The following is a 13,280-nucleotide window of genomic DNA, read 5'->3' as shown; positions in this document are numbered from 1 at the left end:
GAGAAGGGAAGTCTAAGATCATTTCAGCAGACTCCCAGCATTCAATCAAATTCAACTCGGACATTATATTTTAAAAAATATAGATAAGGATGTAGCACAGTAGTAGAGCTCTTGCTTAGCTTGTACAAAGGCCTCAGGCTTGCGTACCAGCACCAGAAAAAAAAAGGAGGTGGGGGAGAGAGGGTTTTCTCCCCCCACCTACCTCCCCACCAAGACAGGGATTTTTCTGTGTAGCCTTGGCGGTCCCAGAACTCACTCTGTAGGCCAGACTGGCCTCAAACTCAGAGATCTGCCTGCCTCTGCCTCCCGAGTGCTGGGATTAAAGGCGTGCACCACCACCAAATGACTTTCTTTCCTTCTTTCAATAATTTTTTACCTTATTTCATGTTTATGAGGTTTACTTGAATGTGCCAGGGTCAGAAGAGGGCATTGAAACTGGAGCTATAGACAGTTGACAACTGTCACATAAGTTCAGGGAATAGAACTTTGGTCCTCTGCAAAAACATCTTAACATCTGAGCCATCTTTCCAGCCCAAAGGTTTTCATTTAAAAAACAACAACAACAACAAAAAAAACCTTAATAGAGTAGGAACAGAAGAGAATTCCTAAAGGGAAAAAAATGGTACCCATCAAAAATTGTTACAAATGTCATCTTTCATGCTACCTTGGGGTCTGGAGAGATGGCTCAGTGATTAAGAGTCTGGCTGTTCTTCCAGAGGACCCAGGTTCGATTCTCATCACCCACATGGAAGCCTACAACTATTTATAATTACAGCTCTAGAGATCCGACACCCCCTTCTGGGTTCTAGGGGGTCCCACATGCATGTGGTATGCAGATACACACAAGCAGGCAAAACACTCAGACACATAAAATAAAAATAAATAAAGTGTATCTCAGGCCCAGTGAGATGGTCCAGCAGGTAAAAGGCGCTTCCTGTTGAGCCTGACATCTGATCTCTGGGACTCACAACGTGGAGGAAGAGAACCAACTCTTGGAAGCTGTCCTCTGATTGCCACACAGACACTGTGTAGCGTGAGTGTACACATGCACGCACGCGCACAGACATACACACACACACACACACACAAGTCAGGAATTTGGTGAGTCTACTACCACTCAACAGGGTGTATAATTTGATACATTATTATAAGAAAAAAAATTAAAGCAACATCTTACTATGTACCTGCCTGATCTGGAACTCACTATGTAGGTTAGGGTGGCCTTGAACTCACAAAGGTAGAATCTGCTTGCCTCTGCCTCCTAAGTTCTGGAATTAAAGACATTTATCATCCCATCCAGCAAAGAAAAAATAACATTTAAAATACAGATTTGAAAGAAAATATCTTCACTTGAAGAAATTAATTAACTATATAGAAAATCCATCACGATTATCAGATAACCTGAGACTTGATAAGGGCCCAGCAAGATTGCTGAATACGAAATCAATATCCAGAGCTTAAGAGTTCACATGCATGAGCTTCAGCCAATTATAAATGCATTGGAGAGAAGCCTGCTGTAAGAGCCGGCAGAGTTCAAAACATCACCCACCACCGGGAATCACCCTGGTTCGCTTCGTTTCTACTATCTCGTCCCCTCAAACTCACTCTCCGTCTACTGCCAGGCATGGCGTGGCGGCACACGCGTGTAATTCCAGCGTTTGGGAATTGGAGGCAGGAAGATCAGGAGCTCGGAGTCAGCCTCAGCTATGTTAAGTGAGCTCTAGGCCAGTTAGGGATATGTGTGACCCGATCTTTAAAAAAAAAAGAAACGAAAATCTCCATTCAGTACTTAATACTCTTTTGTAAACATAAATTAAAGCGAGTCACACTGTTCCTTTAACCTTTTAATAGCTACTCATTACGTATAATTAGAGCCCAGGTCTTTTAGCCTGTGCTCTGCACAACCTGGCCCCAGCATTCTCCAGCTCTCAGCACTGCCCACTCCCCCCACACTGGCCATACGACCCTCCCCCCAGTTCCCAACACACACCCAAGTCTTTCCACCTCCCCACACGCTATCCCCTCTCCCCCAAATGCTTGTCTCCAATATCACCTCCATGTGCCCCTCATCTACCTACTCTAAGTCCACTTCTTCCCCTCTTTATGTATTATACTGCTACACAGAACACTGTTCTTAATCATGAATTATTTATACAGTCTTGATTTCCCTCTAGCCCATAACTTCTATGAGGTAAAAAGTCTTATCTTTGACAGTTCCCAGAGCATTTGATACACAGCCCAGGAACTGTCTCATACCAAATGCTCAGTAATTATCGGTTGACTGACATCATCACTGAATGGCTGGGTGGTGGTGTGCTCATCAAAGGCCCACAGCAACACATTTGCAGGTCTCTGGCTTGAAGGAACAGAGGACCGCCCAGCAGCAGCGGCCTATCCACATGAGGAGTCCAAAAAGCCTTCCCAGGGAACCAATGAAGATTTGGGGGCTGGTTTGGGGAAAGCTGGAAGGAGGCTGGGAGCACCGAGCTGTAGCACCCATGACCCTTACTCCTTCTCTAATTCAAACCATGGTTTTCAAAGGAACTCTGCCACGCAGGACACTGTTATGTAGTTTTCATGGCCTCTTAAGGGTTTGGAGGACAGCAGCTGCAAGATAGGTCAGGTAACTGGGCAGCTTGGTCTCCTAGCATCTAAGGAGTACGGTGCTTCACGGAATGGACAGAGACAGTGACTCCCCCAGGAGCCCCAAGACTTGACCGCCTAGGCACTCAAACAAGGCTACTCCAGAGGTTCCCAGAGACGGCAATAACCCTGGGAGGATTGGAAGGCTCGGCACGGGTGCCCGGGGACAGCTATAAGGGGATGCCACACAGGCTCTCGCGTCACCCCTGCCACGGCTACAGCTACAGCCTTAATGTCTTCAATTGCCATGAAAGCCCTAGCAGCCCTTGCCAAGAAGGTTCCCTGCCATCACACTCCAAACCACCAGTCTGGTGTCACTGAAGCCTAGAGGGCACACAGGGCCACCGCGGCACTACCACCTGGTCATTAGTGAAAGTGTCTCCCTCCAGGCTTCCCAAAGCAGAGAGGACTCTTTCCAGGCCTCCCTCCGGGGCTCACAATGTTAATTCTTCAGCTGGAAATTAAGGAAGCAATGTTTCTGAGGCCACCTAATGCCAAAATAGTGGCTGCTGGCAATTCTAGTATCTCTGATTCACCCCTGATTCAGGCACATAATAGGTACCCCCTACTGGTTAAATGCTTGTGCGAGCCAAGTGAGGAGGAGTGTTATAACTGCCAGGGACCCACGAGAGGCAATCTTCCTGTTTGTTTCTTTTGAGCTCATACACTTGTACACCGCAGGATGTAACAAGGGACTGGCAGAATCCTGTTATCCCCTGCTAAAGAACAATTGCTGGAGGCCTGCTCAGCACCTACCGATAACACCACCACCACCACCATCACCACCACCACCCCTTTCCTTCCCCTGACCACTGCACCTCTCCTGCAGCCCCTGATCACCCGGACTGGCGGGAGTTCAAGCACTTGGTGCAGAGTTATCGGCTATTGCGGCAACACCATCATGAACAACTGACTCCCCAATAGAAGGACCTGGGGAGAGAGCTTGGTGGGCAAGCTTAGACAAGCATTAGGACCTCAGCTTTATCCCCAGACACCCCTGTGAAAAAGTCAGGTATGGAGGCATGCACTTGTAATCCCAGCACTGGGAAAGCAGAGGCAGGAGGATCCCTGGGACTTGGCAGCCAGCCAGTCAAATCTAATTGGTGTGTACTAGGCCCTTAGGAAACCTTGTCTCAAGAAAACACGGGGGGATGTCTCAGTGGACAAAAGTTCTTGCCACAAAAGCTTCACAATCTTAGTTTAATTCCCATAAATCATGGTGGAAGGTTAAAATCTTCAACACTGGCACCACCACTTCCCCAGCCCCCAACACACTTTTTTTTCTTTAATTAAAAAAAAAAAGGAGAAAAACTAAAATCGACCTCTGGCCTCCAAAAGAAGCACACACACACACACACACACACACACACACACACACACACACGCACGCACGCACGCACGCGCGCACATATCCACAAAGGTGTGGTCCCCTCCCGGAAGGCAGCATATGCAAGGATAGTAGACTAGCAAAGACGTTGCCCTTTACACAGGCCTGGCTCCCCTTCATCTCCAAACCCCAAGGACACCTGAGAGACCCACACTGTGACCTACCTTTTGTCCTCTTCCACCTGAACGCCAATGGAGTGGAACTCTCTTCGGCTCCTGTTCTCGGTGTCCGAGTCTGAGATTGTCTCCACCTGGAGGCAGGATGGAGGCGTCATTGGCTGTGGCTAGCCAAGGAAACACTGGGCTCCCAGAGGACTAGAACGGCCAGGAGTGGCTATGCGCCAAGCTGACTGGTAAGTCCCAAATGAAAGAGAGTACAAGTATCAAGATGGAAGGCACTGAGTGCCGCTCAGTGCGCAACACTCACCAAGAACACGGTACCAGGGAAACGGAGATGGGCTGTTTGGAGGCAAGCTCATTCATCAATGACCAAGATGGGTCTACTTGCAGCTCAGGGCAAGTTGTTGGTTTGTTGGTTTGTTTGTTTAAAGGTCTGTATATGCAGAAATCTCTTTCGATCTCCGTTCACTTGTTCCCAACTACATAGGGTCAGAGCCTTGGATAGTTATTACTGCCAACCATACCTGCACCCCAATGGACGGCCGCCACTTCCGCTGCCGCGCCAGGCTCCTCAGCTCCTCCCGGCCGGGGATAGTCTTGATGATGAGTGTGGGGGGTTTGGGGCTGGCCCGGGGTGGCACCGGCGCCAACTCGAGGGTGCGTGCGCCCATGGCCGGGCCGTCCAGCCCGTCCGCGGAGCTACAGCGCCGGGCTGGGCCCTCTGCTGCAGTGAAGCTCTCATGGGCAGAGTCAGTGCTGCTCTGGGCGGTGATGGAGATGCGGGGTGGGGCCTGGCTTCCCGTCGGGATGGGGGGCGGGGCCTTTCTGAAGTTGAAGGCTGCAAACAGGAACGCAGGATGCAGGATAGAGATGGTGGCCCAGCATCCCCAGACAGCCGCACCCACGTGGTACAGAGGACCTTACAGCCAACGACCACTTCCGGCCTAATCCTACCCAGAGAGAAGCGATCTACGCAATTGGCGTCCAGGGACAGACAGAGAGCATACTTACAGGAGCCGGGCCTCCCTGAGACAGAGGCAGGGGCAGCAAGGAGGGGTAGGCAGTCGTCGTCTTGAGAGCAGCCGGCCTGGATGGCCCGGAGGTAGCTGTGGCTCCGCATGCGGAAACAGCCGGGCAGGTCCAGGGCGTCCACGGCCTGGGACTCAAGCTCCCCAAACACGGACCCGCACACGGCCTCCAGCTGCTGGTTGAACTCCTCGCTGAGCTGGTAGAGGACCAGGGGGACCTTTATTGAGATGCTGGGCTACAGTGGTATCAACTAGGAGCTTTGTTTTGGAGAACACTTAGGTCACAGAGGACGTGGCTCTGTGCGACTCTCTTCCATTAGGGGGCAGAAGGTTTCCCAAGTCTACCTTGGGGCCACCCTGGTCCATTCTTCCTCTGAACCCACAAACTCTGACCTACGCCTCCCTTCAGGAATGCTGCACAGGCCTCCACATTTGCCCCTCCACCTAGTCCCATCCCTCACCTTTCCCTCACTTGACCCAGTCAGAGTGAACCAGGAACTAATATTCGCCCTCCTGGACAGCTTCTGGGAACAGAGCAGTCTTCTGGAGAAAACATGTTTTATTATGGTTTTGTTTTAGCTTAGTTTGTTTGTTGCTCAAGCTCAAGCTCACGGTCACCCAGGCTGGCATCAGAACTCAGAGCAATCCTCTTGCTTTAGTCTCCCCAGTGTTGGGATCATATGTATTCATCACCATTCTTGGCTATGAACTGATTAAAAGCAACAGTGGAGACCTTTGCCAAAAGGCAGGTTGGGACCTGATGGGTAACGGAGCAAAGTTACCAACCTACAAGTGTCCCAAGCCTCTCCCGGCTGTACACAGCTACTAACTAGGACTCTCGTTGAACCCTCTGGCCACTGCCCTGTCCTCACTTTCATGGTTACGTCTATAGTACAGCACAGATACAAAGCCAAGCACCACTCTGCATGGATATGAACTTGACTGTGGGCTTCCACTCAGCCAAAGCATGAAGATTCCTGCATGGGCCACGGTGTGGATTCAAGATCTGCCACTTCCTAGAAGTGTGGCCTGGACATATGAAAATCTGGGGGCTTCAGTTTGCTCCTCTATCGAATGGGAGTGCTAATGGCACTGGCTGAGGGCTACAGAGAGAGCTGACATAGACACATGTCTTATGTCTTATCTGGAGCAGGTACTGGCACAGAGTGAGCCCTCGGTGGCATGCAGATACGCCAGGACTACCCGGTCAGCACAGGCCAGCTGCTCCGAAGAACTACAACGCTGCCATTACCGAGTCCAAGAGCAAAGCCCCTGCTGATGTTGTACAGAGGCCACTGGACGGATGAGGTTCTCAAAAACATCCCAGGGGGACTGTAACAGCAAGTGCATTTTGTGACATCTCCCTGGAAAGATTCAGGTCACCACAGTGATCTGCAGTCACAAACCTGAAAGAGTAGCACGGTCCCTGGGTAAAAGTACAGCTCAGTATTTCCCTAACCTGGCCTCCTCAGTGACGGGAGATTTCCCTAGACACTCTGCCCTGACTACAGCAGGCCTCTCCAGCACCATCTACCAACAGGCAGATGAAGGCTCATCTGGCCCAAGGATGCCAATCTGGCAAGTAGTAAAACTGAACTACAACCTTACTTCTTGGGTTCTCTGCAAAGCTGGTTGGTCATCAGAATCTCCTGGATTGTGGAACCTGCCCTCAAGCTAGAGATGCCACTCTCTACTTCTGCTGCCTGGATATTTAAAACCAAACCTGCTGGTTTAGAACTACACTCGGTGGCACTCGTGTAGACCCAAGGAATGACACAGAACTATTTGGACTTCTTCCTGTGACCTTCCCAAAGCAACTTCATTACCAGCATGCAGAAGTCCAAACACTACAGGTTCTAGATCCTGTAGCAACTGTGCAGGTTCTAGATCCTGTAGCAGGTACGTTCTCAGCAGCGGCTCTCCCATGATTCCTGTACCTGGCTCAGTCCTCCTTTCGAAAGCATCAAGGGCAGCTGGTGCCAGAGTCCCTCCGGAAACACAGGAGCTACACTAATTGCCATTCCTGGGCTTGAGGCACTGCCCACTGAAACTATTCAGCCCCAAGAGTTCTGCCTAGAGCACAGGGGAGCTGAGTTAACCCTGGCATTCTGGGTACTCTGGGCTCGAGTTGTTGGGGCCTCCAAGATGGAAGGAATCTCTGAAACTCCAATGCCCTGCATTTACCTCCAATCCTCTTCTGTGTAAAGCACCAGGCACACAATAGATGCTCAGTAAACACTGGCTACTATTATGAGCAGCAGCAAGAGTGTCTTGGGTCATATTGATAAGGCCACTCAGAATGAGAGGCCTCTCGGTCTCAGGGGTTGCAAGGCCCTTCAAATCCCACCCACTGATAAATATACTCTGAGTGAACTCCACCCAAAACAGACAGAGGGAACAGATAGAGGAAGAACAAGCAGTTCCCATCTTCCAATAGGACTGGCCAAGAGGTGACTCGGTCCCAACAAAGACAAGGGAACCACAGGCACATATAGACTCCGAGGAACGCAGTACATGAGCTGACCTATACCATTTATGATTATGAAATGATAACATTCTCTGTGAATACTGCTGTTACCCCTACATGGACTTGCACCCGACTTCTCCCAGAACCCACTTGCAGGAGAGTTAAAGGAGTCCTCTTGGGAAATGAGATCCTGAGTCTGACTTCAGCCTGAGTCAGCCTCACCAGCTGTTTCTAAGCATGCGAGACACAGAGAAGAAAATACTCGGGCTGGATCTAATTGGAAATTGAGCATGCTGGAGTTGGTGGGTCCAGCTGGGGGCCAGGCAATATCCTGGACACCTGAAGGAGGTTACTCGCTTCGGCTCACCTTGGGAAAGGCCTCCACTTCAAAGCGGTTCGCGACACTGGGTGAAACATAGTGTTGTTTTATATGCATAGCTGAGCTCACAAGAAAGCGAGATCAGTCCCCAGGGGATGAATGCAAAGAGGAGCCTGGAAAATCAGAATATGAACTGTGTGTGCCAATGCTGCAAACAGCCTGGTGGAGGCGGAAGGTTGGGGGCAGGGGCTACCGGTCTCAGCACAGAGGTCTAAGTTTTAACACCCACTCTGGTGCCGGAGTGAGACTTGGGGCCCGTGTGAAGCCCAAATGAGAAGCAGAAATGAGAACCTTCATAAACCTTTGATGATAATGTAGACGAGGGGAAAACATGCTATCAATCATCACCAGTGCCCGCGACAGGGAAGCCAGTCTGCAGCTGAGACACCAGGGAAGGGAAAGGAGGCAAATCCTCTAAGAAGCTGTGCACACAAACCGGTCTTCCCATAGACTCAGGACCGCGTGTGCACGGGCTTGCATGGCCCAGATTAAAAATGAACACCGAGCGCTCTTAGATCAGGACTATTCCAACAGAAACAGCCACAGAATGTATCCCAGGAGATCAGGCCTCACAGAAGCTGCTCTGGCCTTACCAAGAAGAGGCCACAGTGAAGACGAGGTATCTTTGTCTACATGTGCGATATCTCTGATAGAACCCTTCAGGGCACACACTGTACCCAGTATTAAATTATATTTAAAGGTTTCTAATTTAAATGATAAAACTGGATATGCATGGTGGTGAATGCTTATAGTCCCAACAGCTCAGAGGTGGAGGCCAGAGGATCAAGAGTTCAAGGTCATCCTCCACTACACTTCCTTTCTATACCAGCCTGAGTTAGGTGAGACCCTGTCACATAAAAAACAAATAAACAATAACAAAACCCCTGCAAAGTTAAAAATATAAGCAAGAACAAAACACTGGGGGAGTTCATAATAAAGATTTGAAAAGAACTCCAAGAAATTTCTTTAAAAAAAAAATACAACTCAGTGAGCCAGGTGGTGGTAGCACACACCTTTAATCCCAGCACTCGGGAGGCAGAGGCAGGCGGATCTCTGTGAGTTCCAGGCCAGCCTGGTCTACAAGAGCTAGTTCCTGAACAGACTCCAAAGCTACAGAGAAACCCTGTCTTGAAAAAAAAAAACCAAAACAAAACAATCTCAGTGAAATTTAACAATAGTTAACAATAGAGGACATTTTAATAAAGAGATAATACCAAGCAGAGGGAGGGAACATGAATGAAAGGTTGAGACACATGGAGGGAACGCCCCGGACACAACTAACCGGAGCTCCATATGGAGACACTGGGACGGGTGGGGAAGGCAATGTTTTAAGAGACGACGCTGACTAGGAATTCCCTAGACTTCCTCATGACTTCAGACAAAAAAGAATGAGAACAACAAATCCTACTCCCCAGACAGCTCTAAAGATGGACAGAGCTGTCAGAAACAACTATTTTGTCACTCTGAGGACAGACCAAAGGCACACAAGAGGGTATGTATGTGTCGTGAAAATCACCAAGCTTTGGGTGAGAAGGCAGGACTCCGGTCCTGTGCCCATGCCCCAAGGCCCCAGCTCTCAGGGACGCTGCACTCCAGACACTGTGCTACAGGCAATCAAAACAGCTGATGTGTTCTCACGGCCAGAGGCCCCTGAACTGAGCACTATCAGGAACAGTGTGTAGAGCAGAAAGGCCAGCAGCAATGCCAGGCTCTGGGGCTAGCAACAGGTTGAACGGCTAGACGGCTATGTTTAAATTTTTTCTATTGGTGTTGTATGTACATAATGTGTATGCACATTTGTGCTGTGGCACGGGTGTGGGGATCAAAGGACAACCGTGCCCTCGTCTCTAAGCTTGCACTTCAAGCACCGTTTGAGGCATCTCACTGGTCCTGGTCTGATCTCTTAAAGAGAATTCTGGGAATTCAGCAGAGAATGGTCTGAGAACCTGTACACCGTCCCCGCCATGTCCCTCAGCAGTGGAACGTGTGCACACGTGCAGGAAACACAAGAGCCCCTGGTGATGAATGAAAGCCAGAAAAGGCTTAAAAACAAACACAGGCTGAAAGAGGAAACCGCACTGGCTCAAGGGTTTTGAGGACAACTTCTACCCAATGTTTGGCCAAAACGAGGCTATGCAGCAGACACTGGAGCCATCTCTAGGAAACAAGACTTAAAAAGCAAAAGCAAAAAAAAAAAAAAAAAAAAAAGCAAAGACATCAGAGGCTGCGTGCTGCAGGAGAAGCAGACTTCACAGGTTTACTCCAGGAATTAACACAAATAAACAAAGCAGCAGCAATCTTTGGGAAGCAAAAATAAGAGCCCAGAATTGTCACACCATATTACCTAAAACGCTCGGTATTCAACAAAATATTATGTCACGCAAATAAAGAAAGCATAAATGGTCTCAAAATGTTGGGCTTATCGCACCCAAACTACAAAGAATTTATTATAATCATATTCTAAGAGCTAGAGGAAGCCATGTTTAAAGACTGAGAGGCGAGCATGGCAACAATGATTTCATGGCTAGAAGTCACAATAAACAAATGGGAAGGAGGAGGAGGAGTTTAGTCAGGGTCTCCTGGGAGTACCCAGGCTAGCCTTAAACTCACTATGTAGCCCAGGTTGACGCTGAAGGCAACATTATCCTGTATCGGCTTTCCAGAACTGTAGACATGCATCACTATATCCAATCCAGATTTTTTAAATTATTATGATGATTATTTTTAAATTATGCGTATATGTGCATTCAGGTGTCGTCAGAGGCCAGCAGAAAGCACTGGATTCCCTGGGGCACTGTAATCACAGCACGATGAGAGATCGAAGAACCAAACTTGGGTCCTCTGCAGGAGCAATATGCTCCATTAAGTGCCGCGCCATCTCTCTGGGCCCTTGTTATTATTAATTTGTTTTTTTTTCTTTTTTTGGTTTTTCGAGACAGCGTTTCTCTGTAGCTTTGGAGCCTGTCCTGGGACTCCCTTTCTAGACCAGGCTGGTCTTGAACTCACAGAGATCCACCTGCCTCTGCCTCCCGAGTGCTGGGATTACAGGCGTGCGCCACCACCGCCCGGCTATTAATTTGTTTTAAAAGAAGAAACAAATGGGGGAGCCGGTGAGACGGCTCAGGTGAAGGCGCTTGTCAGGCAAGCCTGTCTGCTACCTACCTTCCAACCCTGGAACCCACATCAAGGTGAAAGGAGAGACCCAACTCCATAAAGCTTCCCTCTGACCTGCACATGTGCACTGTGACATGTGTGTACACCAAAGTACACACCATACATACACATATACATCACACACACACACATTAAAAAATTAAAATCGCTCACACAAATTAAGGAAAGAAAAAAATATGCATTCAAGAGCTGAAAAGTTCAATAACTGAAATGAAGAATTCCATTGAGAGGTTTAATATAGGACACGGTCAGCAAACCTGAAGACAAAACAACATAGATTGTCCAATCCAAAGAGTAGAGAGGAAGACACTACGGAATAGAATGAGCAAAGCCTCAGAGACGCACGGGGCAACAGTAAGCATGGATGCCCCTAATAAGCTAAATTACATCAACCAGCCAGAGCTTTCTAAAAACAGTCCCTGGAGTAACTAAAGAACACACTTTAGGAGGAAGGAATTCATCTAGGAAGCGAGAATGGCACGGAAAAGGGCAGGCGACAGGAGCTTACACACCTTAGGAGTAATAGTGTAAAAACGACCAAGGCCCAGGAGTCCGCTCAGTCGGCAGAGTGCCTTCCTAACACGCATGAAACCCAGGGCTCGATCCACAGGACTGCATAAAACCAGCCCTACAGATCTGTCACCCCAGCGCTCAAGAGGCAGAAGCAGGAGGATCAGAAGTTCAAGATCATCCTCAGCTACATACTGAATTTGAAACCAGCCTGAGCTACGTGAGACCCTCATATGGCTCCTCGCAAGATGAAAATCAAATGTCACATGCCCTCCCCCAATAAACACCCTCAAAATGGACCATATACCTACAGTAAAATGCAGGAGACATTAATTTTGCTGTGATCTTGGATTAAACAAAGTTTCCATTTAATATTAAAACAAATTTTCTGGAAAAAAAATTTCGTAAAATATACCTCCATTAAATTTAACGTGATTTATCAGGGCCTGGTGGTGCAGGACTGTCATACCAACTGCTCAAGAGGCTGAGGGAGGAGGATAGTAACTTCAAGACCTACTTAGAAAGACAGGAGGCAGAGGCAGGCAGATTTCTGTGAGTGCAAAGCCAGCATGGTCTATAAAGCTAGTTCTAGGACATCCAGGATTTCACAGAGAAACCCTGTCTCAAAAAACCAAGCAACAACAATGACAAAAAAAAACCATTTATTAAAAAAAAGTTAAAAGAGTTCTGGGGGGCTGGCAATGGCTCAGCAGGTGAAGGACTTGAGTTCAGTCTCTGGAAAGAACTGACTCCCGTAAATTGTCCTCTGTCCTCCACATGCACACACGGAAAGACAGGGACACACACACATCACACTAAAATAAAAATATAATCCAAAAAGTAAAAACAAAAGAATTCTGGGGCTATAACGCAACAGTACAGCACGCTCCAGCACGTGTAAGGCCCTGGTACTGAAAGGAGAGAGAGAGACTGAGCGTGCACACTGTGAGGTGGCCCAGCGGGTAAAGGTGATAGCCACCACTAAGTCTGATGACCTCAGCACCCACATAGTGGAAAGAGCGAACAGACTCTCCCAAGCTGTCCTCCGTAGCGCACACGCAGGTAAAGACACACAACAAACAGATAATAAGTGAATACACGTAAAAAGAACGACAACACTAAAATGCCTTTTCTTTAACCAAGATGAAAACCCAAGTCCCTCAACAGAGGAAAGCACCGCAGCTGACCTATTAACACTACGCTTTCAGCATCTAGAATTTCAGGAAAATAATGTTTTCATGTGGGCATTGGGGAGAGAACCCTGGGCCTCATTTATGCTGGGCCGGTATTCCGTCGCCAAGCTTGAACCACTCTCCTGTCCCCAAATGAATTTCTATTGCTTAAAAAAGAAAAGGACGAGGTCATCAAAATTAAAGTCCCCTCAGGACTCTGCATTATTCAGAGAGAGAGAGTAGCAAACCTTGTCGGCTTCAGACTAAGTCAAGTCTGCACATTAAAATTACAGGAGTAACCATAAAGAATAAAATGGAATATGTAACTGTCAAACCAGCGTGGGATTTGGCAGAGAGAAGAATAAAGCAAACTCAATCAATCCAAAGACAGCAGCAAAGGA

General features: G+C 48.3%; 1 protein-coding gene across 5 annotated transcripts in view; it reads right to left on the bottom strand.

The window, feature by feature from the left end:
* The window catches only part of Dlgap3 (DLG associated protein 3), a 76,455-nt gene that overhangs the window by 27,349 nt on the left and 35,826 nt on the right, over positions 1 to 13,280 (bottom strand). For all 5 annotated transcript variants that reach the window (XR_012907585.1, XM_075947165.1, XM_075947164.1 and 2 more), the window contains 3 exons: positions 5,161 to 5,374; positions 4,674 to 4,987; positions 4,195 to 4,280 (listed from right to left, as the gene is read on the bottom strand). Coding sequence is in view for 4 of the 5 variants with exons in the window: in XM_075947165.1 (XP_075803280.1) it covers positions 4,195 to 4,280; positions 4,674 to 4,987; positions 5,161 to 5,374 (614 nt within the window). In the remaining variant the exon portion in view is untranslated. The remainder of the gene's footprint in view (positions 1 to 4,194; positions 4,281 to 4,673; positions 4,988 to 5,160; positions 5,375 to 13,280) is intronic.

The sequence above is a fragment of the Microtus pennsylvanicus genome, chromosome 13 (genome assembly GCF_037038515.1).
Source record: "Microtus pennsylvanicus isolate mMicPen1 chromosome 13, mMicPen1.hap1, whole genome shotgun sequence".
Classification (NCBI taxonomy): Eukaryota; Metazoa; Chordata; class Mammalia; order Rodentia; family Cricetidae; genus Microtus; species Microtus pennsylvanicus.
This window is presented reverse-complemented; position numbering and strand designations above follow the sequence as displayed.